Source organism: Marmota marmota, unplaced genomic scaffold (assembly GCF_001458135.2).
Source record: "Marmota marmota marmota unplaced genomic scaffold, marMar, whole genome shotgun sequence".
Lineage (NCBI taxonomy): Eukaryota > Metazoa > Chordata > Mammalia > Rodentia > Sciuridae > Marmota > Marmota marmota.
The window spans coordinates 2,255,513-2,269,017 of record NW_025999897.1 but is presented as its reverse complement, the minus strand read 5'-3'; the positions used below and the strand labels follow the sequence as shown (position 1 = coordinate 2,269,017).

General features: G+C 36.7%; 1 protein-coding gene across 6 annotated transcripts in view; it reads left to right on the top strand.

Annotated features, from left to right (window-relative positions):
• The window catches only part of Nol11 (nucleolar protein 11), a 24,585-nt gene extending 12,868 nt beyond the window's left edge, over window positions 1-11,717 (top strand). Inside the window, exons 8-18 of one of the 6 annotated variants that reach the window (XM_048798169.1) lie at window positions 360-436; window positions 2,454-2,577; window positions 4,054-4,142; window positions 4,295-4,369; window positions 5,583-5,767; window positions 5,880-6,005; window positions 6,666-6,836; window positions 7,217-7,298; window positions 7,766-7,858; window positions 10,790-10,897; window positions 11,287-11,717. In XM_048798169.1, coding sequence (XP_048654126.1) covers window positions 360-436; window positions 2,454-2,577; window positions 4,054-4,142; window positions 4,295-4,369; window positions 5,583-5,767; window positions 5,880-6,005; window positions 6,666-6,836; window positions 7,217-7,298; window positions 7,766-7,858; window positions 10,790-10,897; window positions 11,287-11,403 — 1,247 coding nt within the window. In that variant the 3' untranslated portion in view covers window positions 11,404-11,717. Of the gene's footprint in view, window positions 1-359; window positions 437-2,453; window positions 2,578-4,053; window positions 4,143-4,294; window positions 4,370-5,582; window positions 5,768-5,879; window positions 6,006-6,605; window positions 6,837-7,216; window positions 7,299-7,765; window positions 7,859-10,789; window positions 10,898-11,286 lie in introns of all 6 variants that reach the window. The other 5 variants (XM_048798171.1, XM_015504833.2, XM_015504834.2 and 2 more) reach the window with 5 other exon arrangements.
• The last annotated feature ends 1,788 nt before the right edge of the window (window positions 11,718-13,505 follow it).

Sequence of the window (13,505 nt, the reverse complement as noted above, 5' to 3'; positions counted from 1 at the left end):
GGCTTTTTTTTTTTTTTTTTTTTTGGTAACAGATTTATAACCAACCATTAAGACCTGCATTCTTCAGAGCTCATACTTCTTTCTGGTCCACTTAAGTTTCTGTGGGAGTCACTCTTTTTTGTGGTGCTAAGGATTGAACCCAGATCTTGTGCATGCTAGGCAAGCACTCTACCAACTAAGCTATATCCCCAGCCTGGCAATCACTCTTTATTACCCACTTGCATACTTAATAAAACAAAACTTGTATACTTATCTATGACTCCTTACCAAAATTAACTACTCACAATTACCTTACCTTGCCCTAGTATATCCTCTATTTACACTCTGACTATATCTAGTTTATATGTCTTATTTTATAGACTGCCTCTCCATATGGAACATAAAATTTCAAATCCTGCAGACTTCCAAAGAATTACCACAAGGGACCAGTGGTCAAGTAAGTTTTTCACAAGCACTTTTTCAAATTTACTTATTTTTGTATCTGACAAATATTCTGGAAGGGAAGAAATCTCTTTAGATCTAAAATATATTTAAATTAAATTTATTTTCTGTCTGAAGGGTTATTTTTATGTGGTGCTGAGGATCAAACTCAGGCCTTACATGTGTAAGGTGAGCACTGTACCATGGAGCCACAACCCCAGCCCTTGTTCATCATATATTTTTTTTAACATTTATTTTTTAGTTGTAGTTGGACACAGTACCTTTATTTCACTTATGTATTTTTATATGATGCTGAGGATCGAACCCAGGGTCTCGCACATACGAGGCAAGTGCTCTACTGCTGAGCCACAACCTCAGCCCCTGTTCATCATTTTTAAGACTCAATTATAGCTACTAATACATCAAAGGAGATGAATTAGCTAGTTAATACAATAACTTCTGTTTTTAGCTACTCTTTTTTTTCATTTTGAACTACACCTGAAGTTGCTATTTTCCTAAGAAATTCATCTTTTAGGTTATATGGTAAATATTGTCATGGAATTACTTAAATAATTAAAGTTGACCAGACTTCCTGAAACAAGGTCCTTGTCTATTTTGTATTCTGTTGTACTTTCTATACTTACCAAAGGTAATGAATAAATATTATTTAGAAAGTATATGTTCACATGCAAACAAAATATTTAGAGCAACAAGATATTATTGGTAATTTTAACAAAATTTACTATTTGCAATTCCACCATTCTAACAAACTTGTTTCATTTCTGTCAAATTTTTTTGTTCATGTACCTATCTTAAAATTGAAGTCATAAGGGATGGGTCTTAGCTCATTGGTAGAATGCTTACATCACGTGTGAGGCACTGGGTTTGATTCTCAGCACTACATATAAATAAATGAATGAAATAAAGATCCATCAACAACCAAAAAAACTTTTTTTTTTTTTTAAGAGAGAGAGAGTGAGAATTTTAATATTTATTTTTCAGTTTTTGGCGGACACAACATCTTTCTTTGTATGTGGTGCTGAGGATTGAACCCGGGCCGCACACATGCAAGGCGAGCACGCTACCGCTTGAGCCACATCCCCAGCCCCCCAAAAAAACTTTGTGTGTGTGTGTGTGGTGCTGAGGATTGAACCCAGGGCCTTGTGCATTCAAGGCAAGCACTCTACCAACTGAGCTATATCCCCAGCCCTACAACCAAGAAAACTTTTTTAAAAATTGAAATCATAAGATATAAAGTGTTCAATTCTATATCTTTCACTTAATACATTATTACATTTTATGTTACAGTAACCTTGGAAATTATCGTATTAATAAATATTTAATAGTGACTATTAATTTTGAACAATTCAGGTGTTTGTTTGTTTTGCAGGACTAGGGATTGAACCTGGGGTACTCTGTCACTGAGCTACATCCCCAGCCCTTTTTGTTTTGAAACAGGGTCTCTCTATTGCTGAGGGTGGTCACCAACTTGCAATGCTTCCCAAGCTTCTAGAATTATAGAAATGCATCACCATAGCCAGCTCAATTATTTTAAATGTATATGTTTGTCAGATTTTTCTGATTTAAAAATACCATTTAGGGCTGGGGTTGTGGTTCAGTGGCAGAGCGCTTGCCTCACAGATGTGAGGCCCTGGGTTCAATCCTAAGTACCACATAAAAATAAAATAAATATATTGTGTCCATGTGTAACTAAAAAAAAAATTTTTTTAAATACCATCTAAAGGCTGGTATTGTGGCTCAACAGTAGAGCACTCGCCTTGCATGGGCGAGGCCCTGTTTCGATGCTCAGCACCACATAAAAATAAAGGCATTGTGTTGTGTCCATCTACACCAAAAAAATAAATATTTAAAAAAAAATAAGCACAATATGTCACTTAAAAAAAATACCATCTAAAAAGTTTATTGTCTTTGCCTTGTGTTTTACTGAGATAATTTATAAGTAAGTTATAAGGCTTTATTGAGTTAGATATTAGAACAAAATTTGCTTATAGTTTTGATTACTGTTTTTGCAGCTCTGGTATTATGGTGAAAATTTGTTTATGCTACATGGAAAAGTTCTAACTGTGATTCCATATAAGTGTGAAGTATCATCATTAGCTGGTGCTCTTGGAAAACTCAAGCATAGTCAAGATGCAGGTAAAAACCTACTTATATACGTGTGTGTACACATTTTATTAATTAAAAACATCTTATTAACTCCCATTTTCATATGTAGATATCCATAACCTCTTATTGACTGAGTTTATTCTTTTTATATGTGTATATGATACCTGGGTATTGAACCCAGGGTCTCAAACTTACTAGGTCAGTGCTCTGCCACTGAGCTATATCCCCAGTACACATAGCCTGTTTTCTTTCTTTCTCTTTTTAAGTTATAGATGGATGCAATACCTTTATTTTATTTATTTATTTTTATGTGGTACTGAAGATTGAACCCAGTGCCTCACACATGCTAGGTAAGTGCTGTACCACTGAGCTACAACTCCAGCCTCCAGATAGCTTATTTTTAATGTTGCAATTTGCTGCTGTTCATTGAAACTTCCTTGACCAAGGTGACTACTGTGGGAATGGTCCACATTGCGAGTACTGCTACAGACTGAAGAGACATTCTCATTCTCTCTCTCTCTCTCTCTCTCTCTCTCTCTCTTTTTTTGTACTGGGGAATGAACCCAGGGGCACTTAACCACTGAGCCACATCTCCAACCCACCTTTCCTTCCTTCCTTCCTTCCTTCCTTCCTTCCTTCCTACCTTCCTTCCTTCCTTCCTTCCTTCCTTCCTTTATTTATTTTTTTTTAATATTTTATTCAGAGACAGGGTCTCAGTAAGTTGCTTAGGGCCTTGCTAGATTCTGAGGCTGACTTTGAACTCATGATCCTCCTGCCTTAACCTCCCACTCCTCTGGGATTATCGCATGCACCTACCATGCTTAGCTGACACACTTTTTAATGCCAATGTTTTTCTGACTTTTAGAGCCTGTGGGAGAGGAAATATTCCTCACAGTAATACCATTTCACTCCCTTGTTTACTTTCAGCCATCAGCCTCATCTGGTAGCTTAATGTTGATAGTGTAGGCATATACCCTTTAAGTATACTATACTGATTTGAGATTGTTAGTAGAATTACATGGACTTTAAAACCTCTCTGTCTCTCTCTCTCTCTCTCTTTCTTTTTTTTTTTTTTTTTTTGGCACCAGGATGATATTATTTATTTATTTATTTATTTTAGTTATAAAAGGACAAAATATCTTTATTTTATTTACTTATTTTTATGTGGTGCTGAAGATTGAACCCAGTGCCTCATACATGCGAGGCAAGTACTCTGCCACTGAGCCACAATCCCAGCCCCTCCCCAGTCTTTTTTTATTTTTTATTTTGAGATAGTTCTCACTGAGTTGCTTAAAGACTTGCTAAGTTGCTGAGGCTGACTTTGAACTTGCAATCCTCCCATCTCAACCTCCCAAGTCTCTGGGATTACAGGCATGTGCCACTGTGCCTGGCTGAAAAACCTCTCTTAAATTGCAAAAGTGGTTGTTGTTTAGTGTTCTTTGGTTGGTTGGATGAATAACTATAGGTGAAAATATTGTTGAAATTTTATATTTTATGTTTTCTTAGGCACTCACACCATACCCCATTTTGTTAACTGGGAAACATCTCAGGGATATGGACTTGGATCACAGAACTCAGAGCAGTCAAGGAGAATTGTAAGTTTAGTTATTGAAAGAAAAATGTTAAGGAAAACAGATAATCTTCACATACTTTATTTCAAAGCTAAAATAAAACCACTATTCCCTATAACAGAGTTTATTTTTGACACTGTGTGATTGAGATCCTAATCAGTTTACTTAATTTCCAGTTAAGGAGGAAAAAACTTGAAGTGAGTTTACAGCCAGAAGTTCCAGTATCAGAACAACTTCTATCAACCATCAAGGTAAATAAATACTGGAAATCAACCCAAATAGTTAAAAAAAAATTCCATCTACTTTTCATTCCACCTCTTTTTTTGCACTTCTGTACTATTGTGATCCTCCTGCCTCGTCCTCTCAAGTTGCTGGGATTATAGGTGTGTGGCACCACACCATCCATTTTTTTTCTTTTGAGAAATGTCTGTTTAGTTCTTTTGCTCATTTATTGATTGGGTTATTTGTTTTTGTTGTTTCGTTTGTTTGAGGTAAGTTTTTTGAGTTCTTTATATATTCTGGATATTAATCTCCTGTTGGAGGAATAGCTTTCTATGATTTTCTTCCATTCTTTAGGTTTTTCTTTATGTTCTTGTTTCCTTTGCTCTAAAGAAGCTTCTTGATTTGATGCTATCCCACTTACTAATTGTTTCTTTTCTTTCTTTTTTTCTTTTTTTAATTTCTTGAGCTTTAGGTGTCTCGTTATGGAAGTTGGTGCCTATACCAATATGATGGAGTGTTTTTGGTTTTGTTCTTTGGTACCAGGGATTGAACCCAAGGCTAAACACTGAACCACATCCCTAGCCCTTTTTATTTTTTATTTTGAGACAGGGTTTTGCTATGTTGCTTAGGCTGGGTTTGAACTTACAGTCATTCTGCCTCAGCCATACCCATCCATTCTACCATTTTTATTAAACATTTTTATAGCTATAGCTAAATTTGTTATTATATCTTAAGGTTGAGAGAGTTGATTGAAAGCTTTATCTTATTTGCCTCTTCACTATCATACATTAGTGTTATAGTATTGTCCTCATGAGTTTCTCATTGAACTTTTTATTGATTGTTCATAATTTAGCCTTATAAAGATTTAGATTTCTAAACCCTTGAATTTTTTTTTGGTACCAGGGATTGAATTCAGGGGCACTCAACTGCTGAGCCACATCTCAGCCCTATTTTGTATTTTATTGAGAGGGTCTCATGAGTTGTTTAGTGCCTCACCATTGCTGAGGCTGGCTTTGAATTTGCAATCCTCTTGTCTCAGCCTTCCTAATCACTGGATTACAGGCATGTGCCATCGTGACTGGCTCTTTGCAGCTTTTTGTAGTAAATTGTAGTGTCAGTTCTTTTCATAGGAATGCATGAATACTGTTGGTGATTTGAAAAAAATGTTTTGCTAGTAAATTTTAAGTTCAGAGCGACATTTGTTATTGTGCAAGGCCAAACTCTTCAATTCTGCCCTTTCAGAAAGATTCAGAAAAACACATTGAAGTAGAACTACGTAAATTTTTGGCTGCCAAGTGGACACCTGACTTTCATACACAAATTGGGGACATAGTAACAGGACTTCTGGGAAGATGTAAAGCAGAACCATCATTTTATCCCAGGAACTGTCTCATACAGCTTATCCAAACACACACACTTTCCTACAGGTAGGTGTTGATATACACTTTATATGTATTACTCTTTTAACTTTGTTTTTTATAGTTGAGATTTTTCTTAACATATAAAAATTATTTTAATTCTTTTTTTTTTTTTTCTTAGCTTATGTTCTGGCTTAATGGAAATCGCCTTAGAAAAAACAGATGTACAGATGTTACAACTTTGTCTGCACCAGTTTCCTGATATTCCTGAGTCAGTCACCTGCGCTTGCTTAAAAATTTTCTTGAGGTAAGTTAAGATCTAGTGGTCTTTTTCTTCAGTATATTTTAAATCTCTTACATTATTTGGTTTCTAAGACTTGGAATCCTTAGGAAATTAATTTGCTAACCAGGTGTGGTGACACATGCTATAATCCTAGCAGCTTAGCAGGCTAAGACAGGAAGATCATATGTTCAAGGCCAGCCTCAGCAATTTAGTGAGGCCTTAAGCTGCATAGAGAGACTTTATCTCAAAATAAAAAATAAAGCCCATCGTGGTAGTTCACGCCTTTAATCCCAGTTTTGGGAAACTGAGGCAGGAAGATCACAAATTTGAGGCTACCCTCAGCAACTTAGCAAGACCTCAGACAACTTAGTAAGACCCTGACTCAAAGTAAAAAATAAGATCTGAGGATATAGCTCAGTTGGTGGTAGAGTACTTACCTCACATGCACAAGGCCTTGGGTTCAATCCCCACACCACAAAAAAAGAGTAAAAAATAAAAAGGACTGAGGATATAGCCCTACATTTGTATGTTCAATCCCCGGTACCAAAAAAAGAAAGAAAATGAATTTTCTTCCAAATGTTCAAGTAATGATAAGAATTAACCTCTTGCTTTCAATTAACATAGCATTGGTGATGACAGTCTTCAAGAAATTAATATCAATATGGAGTCAGTTTTTGATTATAGTGATACCGAACAAGATGAGAAAATGGAAGAACAACCTGAAATTCTTCAAAATGGCTTTAGTCCTGAAAATGGTAACCACGGTAACTTTAATCAAAAGGTAAATGAAAAGCCTCAGAATGCAGCAGAGGAGACCACTTCATGCCCTGTAACGCCAAAAAGAGCAGCTCTATTGTATCCTTTGAAACAAGTTTCCCTTACACAATCTCTTTCTAGGGATACAGTCGTAAGCCACCTAAGCAACTTAGTGAGACCCTGTCTCAAAATATTTTTTAAAAGGGCTAGGGATAAAACTCTCCGAGGTTCAATCCTCAGTAATGTAAAGCGGGGTGGCGGGGGGACAAGAAACCATACTGAATTAGAAGCTCTATCAGTTCTAAAAACCAGTATTTATATTAATAAAGTATTCCAAATGATCTCTAAACTAGGAGAATGTTTGGTGGTGAATCTTTTCTAGATTAGATAAGTAATATTTTTGTATAAATTTAGGAAGGGAATTGCTTGAATTTATACCCTTTATTTGTTGAAGTAAGATGCTTTCCTTTAGTCCTAAGTAGAAATGCAATTCTTCATTCAGCATACAGTGAGGTATTTCTTCTGCCTCACTTGAAGGACATCCCCGCACAGCATATCACTGTAAGTGTACATACAAGTCCCATAGAATTTTATTTCTAGTTTAAGTTGTTCTGCTTAACTTTGCCCAGCAGTTAGGACATTCTAAAGGTTATCAAATTATTTTATGGTGAAATAATTGTGCCTAGGGAATAGAGTGATGTGGGGGTGATAGACCTTGGCATTTTATTTGTACCAAGCCTGAAAATAACATTAAGCCATCTAAGTTATAAATGAGTCTAAGAAGAATTGCTTAAAGAAGAATTCTCTTGTTCTCTGCCTGTTATTTATAAACAGAATAAACCCATTGGTCCTAAACTAAATGAGTTCCTCAGTGATGTCAGGGATATTATTTTATTTATTTTTTTGCCCCAGATACCTAGTTTATTTGTGTGATATATGATTTGATTGGACAGCCTCTGAAAATTCTTTACGTCTATAGAAAATTTTTTACCAAGGTGATAACTTGCCTTTTTTTCTTTTCTACCCAGCTATTTCTCCAGTATTTGTATTTCCTTTATTTGAAGTGTAGTGAAAATGCTACCATGACGCTTCCTGGAATACACCCGCCAACCCTAAGCCAGGTCAGATAACTTTTTATTTTTTCAGACAGGTTGTATGCAGTCTCAGCCTCTGGAAATCAGTAACTGATTTTTCCTTGTCTCCAAGATTAGGGAGACTATTGTATCACTTCCTTCACCATATACAGAGACGTCTGGAGTTGGAGTAAGAACTCTGAATTTTCTTTGTCAGGTTCTTTGTGGATTTTTAGATCCACAATTCTATACACAAATTTATCTTAATTTCCTGATTTTTACTTATGAGACTCTCCAGTCATTTTCTTACTGCTAGACATCGTGGTACATATCTGTAACTCAGGAAGCTAAGTCAGCAGGATCACAAGTGTGAGACAGTCTTAGCAACTTTTGAAACGCTGTCTCAGAATAAAAAATAAAAAGGGCTAGCAATGCATTCATTCATGCAGGTTCAATCCTCAGTACTGCCAAATGTGTGAGAGAGAGAGTGTGTGTGTGTGTGTGTGTATTATATATATTTATATATTTCCAAATATATGTATGTGAATGTATACATATATTCCTTCATGTCTGGAAATATTTTTTAAATACTTCTGATTATTTATTTTTGTATTTTTGCAGTGCTAGGGATTGAACCTAGGTCCCTGTGCATGCTGGGCAAATACTCTACCACTGACTCCAACCTGGCCCAAGAACATTCTTTTATTCTTGGAATAGATTCAGACACGTTTCTCTCATTTTGTCAGTGCCCAGTTACCTTTGCAGAGTTGTGACAATTGCCACTCTTACTATCACGGTTCTTATCCTTATTTTCCACATTCTTTCTGATACCTAGTATTGTCAAACTTTTTATTCTTTGCCAACCAGAAAGTTAACAAAATGTTACCTTATTTTAATTTGCATTTCTTTGATAATGGAAGAGGTACACTATTATATTTATTATCCATTTATATTTCTTTTTATGAAAAGGACTTGCTGAGTCAGGCTCTTTGTGCATATTTCTGTTGCATTTCTAATCTTTTTTATTTAATTTTTATATTAAAGTATTTAGTCTTTTCCTGTCAGATACATTATAAACCTTTTTTCCCCATCATTTATCCTTTTACTCTTTTTTAGCAAAATTTTTGACATAGAAGAGTTTTTAATTTTTATGTTGTTAAAAAGTACTAAACTTGCCAGGCCCAGTGATGCAAGCCTGTAATCCCAGCAACTCGGGAGGCTGAGGCAGGAGAATCCCAAGTTCAAGGCCAAAGTCAGCAAAAGTGAGGCACTAAGCAACTCCCTGTCTCTAAATAAAATACAAAATAGGACTGGGGATGTGGTTCAGTGGTTGAGTGTCCCTGAGTTCAATCAATTTCTGGTAATGCTCCCCACCCCCCAAAAAAGTACTAAGCTTTTCCTTTAATAGGGCTCATGTGATATGTAAAGACCTTCCCACAGTAAGAATATAGTCATCTTGTTTTCTTAGTACATTCGTTGTTTTATTTATTTGGTTTTTTGTTTATTTTGGGTACTAGGAATTGAACCCAGGGGTGCTCAACCACTGAGCCACATTCCTCAGCCCTTTTTTAAAATTTTTATTTCAAGCAGGGCCTTGATAAGTTGTTGAGGGTGGCTTTGAATTTGTGGTCCTACTGCCTCAGTCTCCTTAGCTGCTAGGGTTACAGGCATGCACCACTGCAACCGACTTAGTATTTATTTAGTGTAAAAGGTTTTTTAGGGATCAAACTCCCTCTCCACAAATGAATAACCAGTTTCCTTAATGTTGTTGTTGTTGTTGTTTTTAATTAGATGCTGATGAACCTTTATCTTATTAATTTATTTGTATGCAGTGCTGAGAATTAAACCCAGTGCATCACACATGCTAAGCAAGTGTTCTACCACTAAGCTTTTTTATGACAGTGATTTCTTTGTGTTAACTATACCATTTGAGGATGTACAGTTACACAGGATATTTTTATTAAGTTTTATTTTAGTTCGTAGTAGCTCATCTGTGCTATCCAGTACCCTATCCTTTCCGAATAGAAGTTGAAGGACTGGAGATGTAGCTTGGTGGTAGAGAGTTTTCCTACCTTCCTTCATTCTAGCCACAAAACACAAACAAACAAGAATTTTTGACTACAGATAATTACTTAAAAGTAAACTTAAGGCCTGGGAGTGTAGCCCAGTGGTAGATTGCTTGACTAGCATGTACAAGACCCTGTTCCAGTCTGCCATACTACTTAAAAAAAGAAGAAAGTGAACTTACGTTTGTTTTAATAAAAATCAGTATTAACTCTACCTTGGATAAAACATCACTCTAGCTTTCCTGTTAAAATTTATCCTTGGGCTGGGGATATATCTCAGTTGGTAGAGTTCTTGCCTCACATGCACAAGGCCCTGAATTCTAATCCCCAGCACCACAAAAAAAATTATTCTTGCTGGGCACAGTGGCTCATGCCTATAATCCCAGCGGCTCAGGAGGCTGAGACAGGAAGATTGAGAGTTCAGAGCCAGCCTCAACAATGACAAGGTGCTAAGCAACTCAGTGAGAATCTGTCTCTAAATAAAATACAAAATAGGGCTGCAGATGTGGCTCAGTAGTTGAGTGCCCTGGAGTTCAGTCCCTAGTACCAAAAAAATTTATCCTAAGCCAGGCCTAGTAGCGCAGGGAAGACCAGCCTCAGCAACTTAGGAACACCCTATCCCAAATAACAGTGCCATGAAAAAGGTTCAGTTATGCTTGCAGCATAGTAGCAAGTGTAAATGCATAAAATAAAGCCCTTTTGTGTTTCTTCAAGTTCCTCCATCTGCAAATCAAAATTGTCAGATTTTTTGGGCTGGGGATATGGCTCAAGCGGTAGCGTGCTCGCCTGGCATGCATGCGGCCCGGGTTCGATCCTCAGTACCACATACAAACAAAGATGTTGAGTCTGCCGAAAACTAAAAAATAAATAATAAATTTATAATCTTAAGTTTCCTTTTTCTGTTTATCTTCAGATCATGGATTGGATATGTCTACTTCTGGATGCTAACTTTACTGTTGTGGTAATGATACCAGAAGCAAAAAGGCTACTGATAAATCTTTATAAGTTTGTGAAATCCCAGGTTTGTGACTTTTTTTTTTTTTTTTTTTTAATTTTTTGTAGTTGTAGATGGACAGAATGCCTTTATTTTATTTGTATATGATGCTAAGGATCAAATCCAGTGCCTTGCACATGCTAGGCAAGCACTCTGCTACTGAGATACGGTCCCAGCCTCCAGGTTTGTGACTTTTTTATATGTACTAATTCTATTTGTACTTCTATTACAATTTGCTCTTAAAATTTGTTCATGGAGTAGCTTGGATTATGTATAACATGTTCAAGGTCCTAGATTTGCTCTCCAGCACCCCCCCAAAAGTTTTTTACCAGTGAAAATTCATTAATAATCATAGAAGACTTGCTTATTTATGTAGAAGTTATTGTAAAAATTACTCTGGAACTTCTTTTCTTTAGATAAGTGTTTATTCCGAACTCAACAAGATCGAAGTCAGTTTTCGAGAGCTACAGAAGTTAAATCAAGAAAAGAATATTAGAGGATTATATTCAATTGAAGTTCTGGAACTCTTCTGATATTAGCAGTTTTCCTTCATAGGCGTTTTATGTGAACTCTTCCTAATCATCCAGGCAACAAATGTTTTGTTGGTTTTTTTTTTTTGTTGTTGTTGTTTTTTTTGTGACCATCTCTCAGTGTCAAGAGAAAAGTGTCAGTGAGTATCTGGACGATCACGAATTGCTCCTTGGCAAGACTGCAGGTTTCACATGAACCTACTCTAGATTGTGGACAATGCTGGGGAGAGGGTCTGAAATTTTTTAAAATATGTGACCTATCTGATTTTAAGTAAACTTATTTGTGTATTGATAAAAGTCTAATTTCTTATCATGTATTTTGAATAGTATTTCTTTGAATTAAAAAAAAAAAAATCACCATTGAAGCAGTGATTATAGGAAGGTTAGCTTAATGATGAAAGTCCTAAGCTGTCCCAGTGTCTTGGGAGATTGAGGGAGCTTGAGGCCAGCCTTGGCAATGGCAAAACCTTGTCTTAAAATAAAAAGGGAGCCGGGCACAGTGGCACACACCTGTAATCCCAGCACCTCAGGAGGTTGAGGTAGTAGGATTGTGAGTTCAAAGCCAAATTCAGCAGGAAAAAAAAAGAGGTGCTAAGCAACTTAGTGAGATCCTGTCTCTCAATAAAATACAGAATAGGGCTCAGTGGTTGAGTGCCCCTGAGTTCAATTCCTGGTACCCAAATAAGTAAATAAATAGTGCTTGCTTCCATGCAGTTCAGTGGTAAAGCACCCATGAGTTCAATCCCTATCCCCCTACCCCCACAAAAAAGAACTGTTATGACTTATAGAATGACTACCATTTTAATTTAGTAGAAATTTTTAATTGCCTTTAAATACTAATTACAAATTACAAATTATTTCTAGGTTGCATGTGATGTGAAATACTAAATTTAGAAATTAAGATTTTACTGTGCGGTGACGCACACCTGTAGTCCCAGCAGCTTGGGAGGCTGAGGCAGGAGGATTGCAAGTTAAAAGCCAGCTTCAGCAAAAGTGAGGTGAAACCCTGTCTCTAAATAAAATACAAAATAGGGCTGGGAATATGGCTCAGTGGTCGAGGGCCCCTGAGTTCAATCCCTGATTTAAAAAATAAAAAATTATAATGGCATATAGAGACTCTTGATTAGATAGGTAGAATTCTTCAAGGCAAGGCAAGGATTGTGTTTTACCCTTTTCTACACACTTAGCACAAAAACATAGATACACAACACGTATGTAGTAAATGTTTATTCAATAATAGATTATCCCTGAGTACAGACTAATAATTCTAAGGGTTTTCAGTAGTTTTTTGTTCTAGAAAGTAGTTCATTTGCATTCACATACAGGCAGTATATCCTTAGACTATGTGTTTTTGTTGTTTTGTTTTTTGGTACTAGGGATTGATCCCAGGAGTGCTTTATTACTGAGCTACATTCTCTTTGAGACAGTGTCTGACTAAGTTGCTGAGGCTGGCCTCAAGCTTGCAATTCTCTTTCCTCTACCTTCCAAGGCCCTGAAGGCATGCACCATTGCATCTGGACTCTTGGTTGGTGTTTTGTTGTTGTTGTTTTGTTTTGTTTTGTTTTTATTGTTGTTTTTAATACCAGAGATTGAACCAAGGGCATTTAGCCATATTCCCAGCCCAGGTCTAGGTGAGTTGCGTAGGGCCTCACTAAATTGCTGAGGCTGGGTTTCAACTCACGATTCTCCTGCCTCAGCCTCCCAAGTCACTGGGATTACAGGCGTGTGCCATCGCACCCTTCCCACCCCCCAAAATTATATCAAAGGTTTGTTTCTGCTTGGTTTGGGGATATCCCCCAAAAGCTTATGTGTTGAGGACTTGGTCCCTAGCACAGCGGTATCCAGAGGTGTGGCTTTGGGAAATGATTGGAGAATGAAGGATCTAACCTCATCAATGGATTAATCCATTTGACAGATTAAAAATCTGAATGCACTGCTGGGAAAAGATGGAAACTAGGCAGCTAGGGCATGGTTGAAGAGGTAGGACAATATTGGCATGCCCTTGAGGCCCCTTCTGTCAATCTTCCCCGTGAACTGACAGCTTTCCTCCACTGCACCTTTTCACCATGATGTTTCTTTTTGAAGCTAACTGACCATGGACTTAA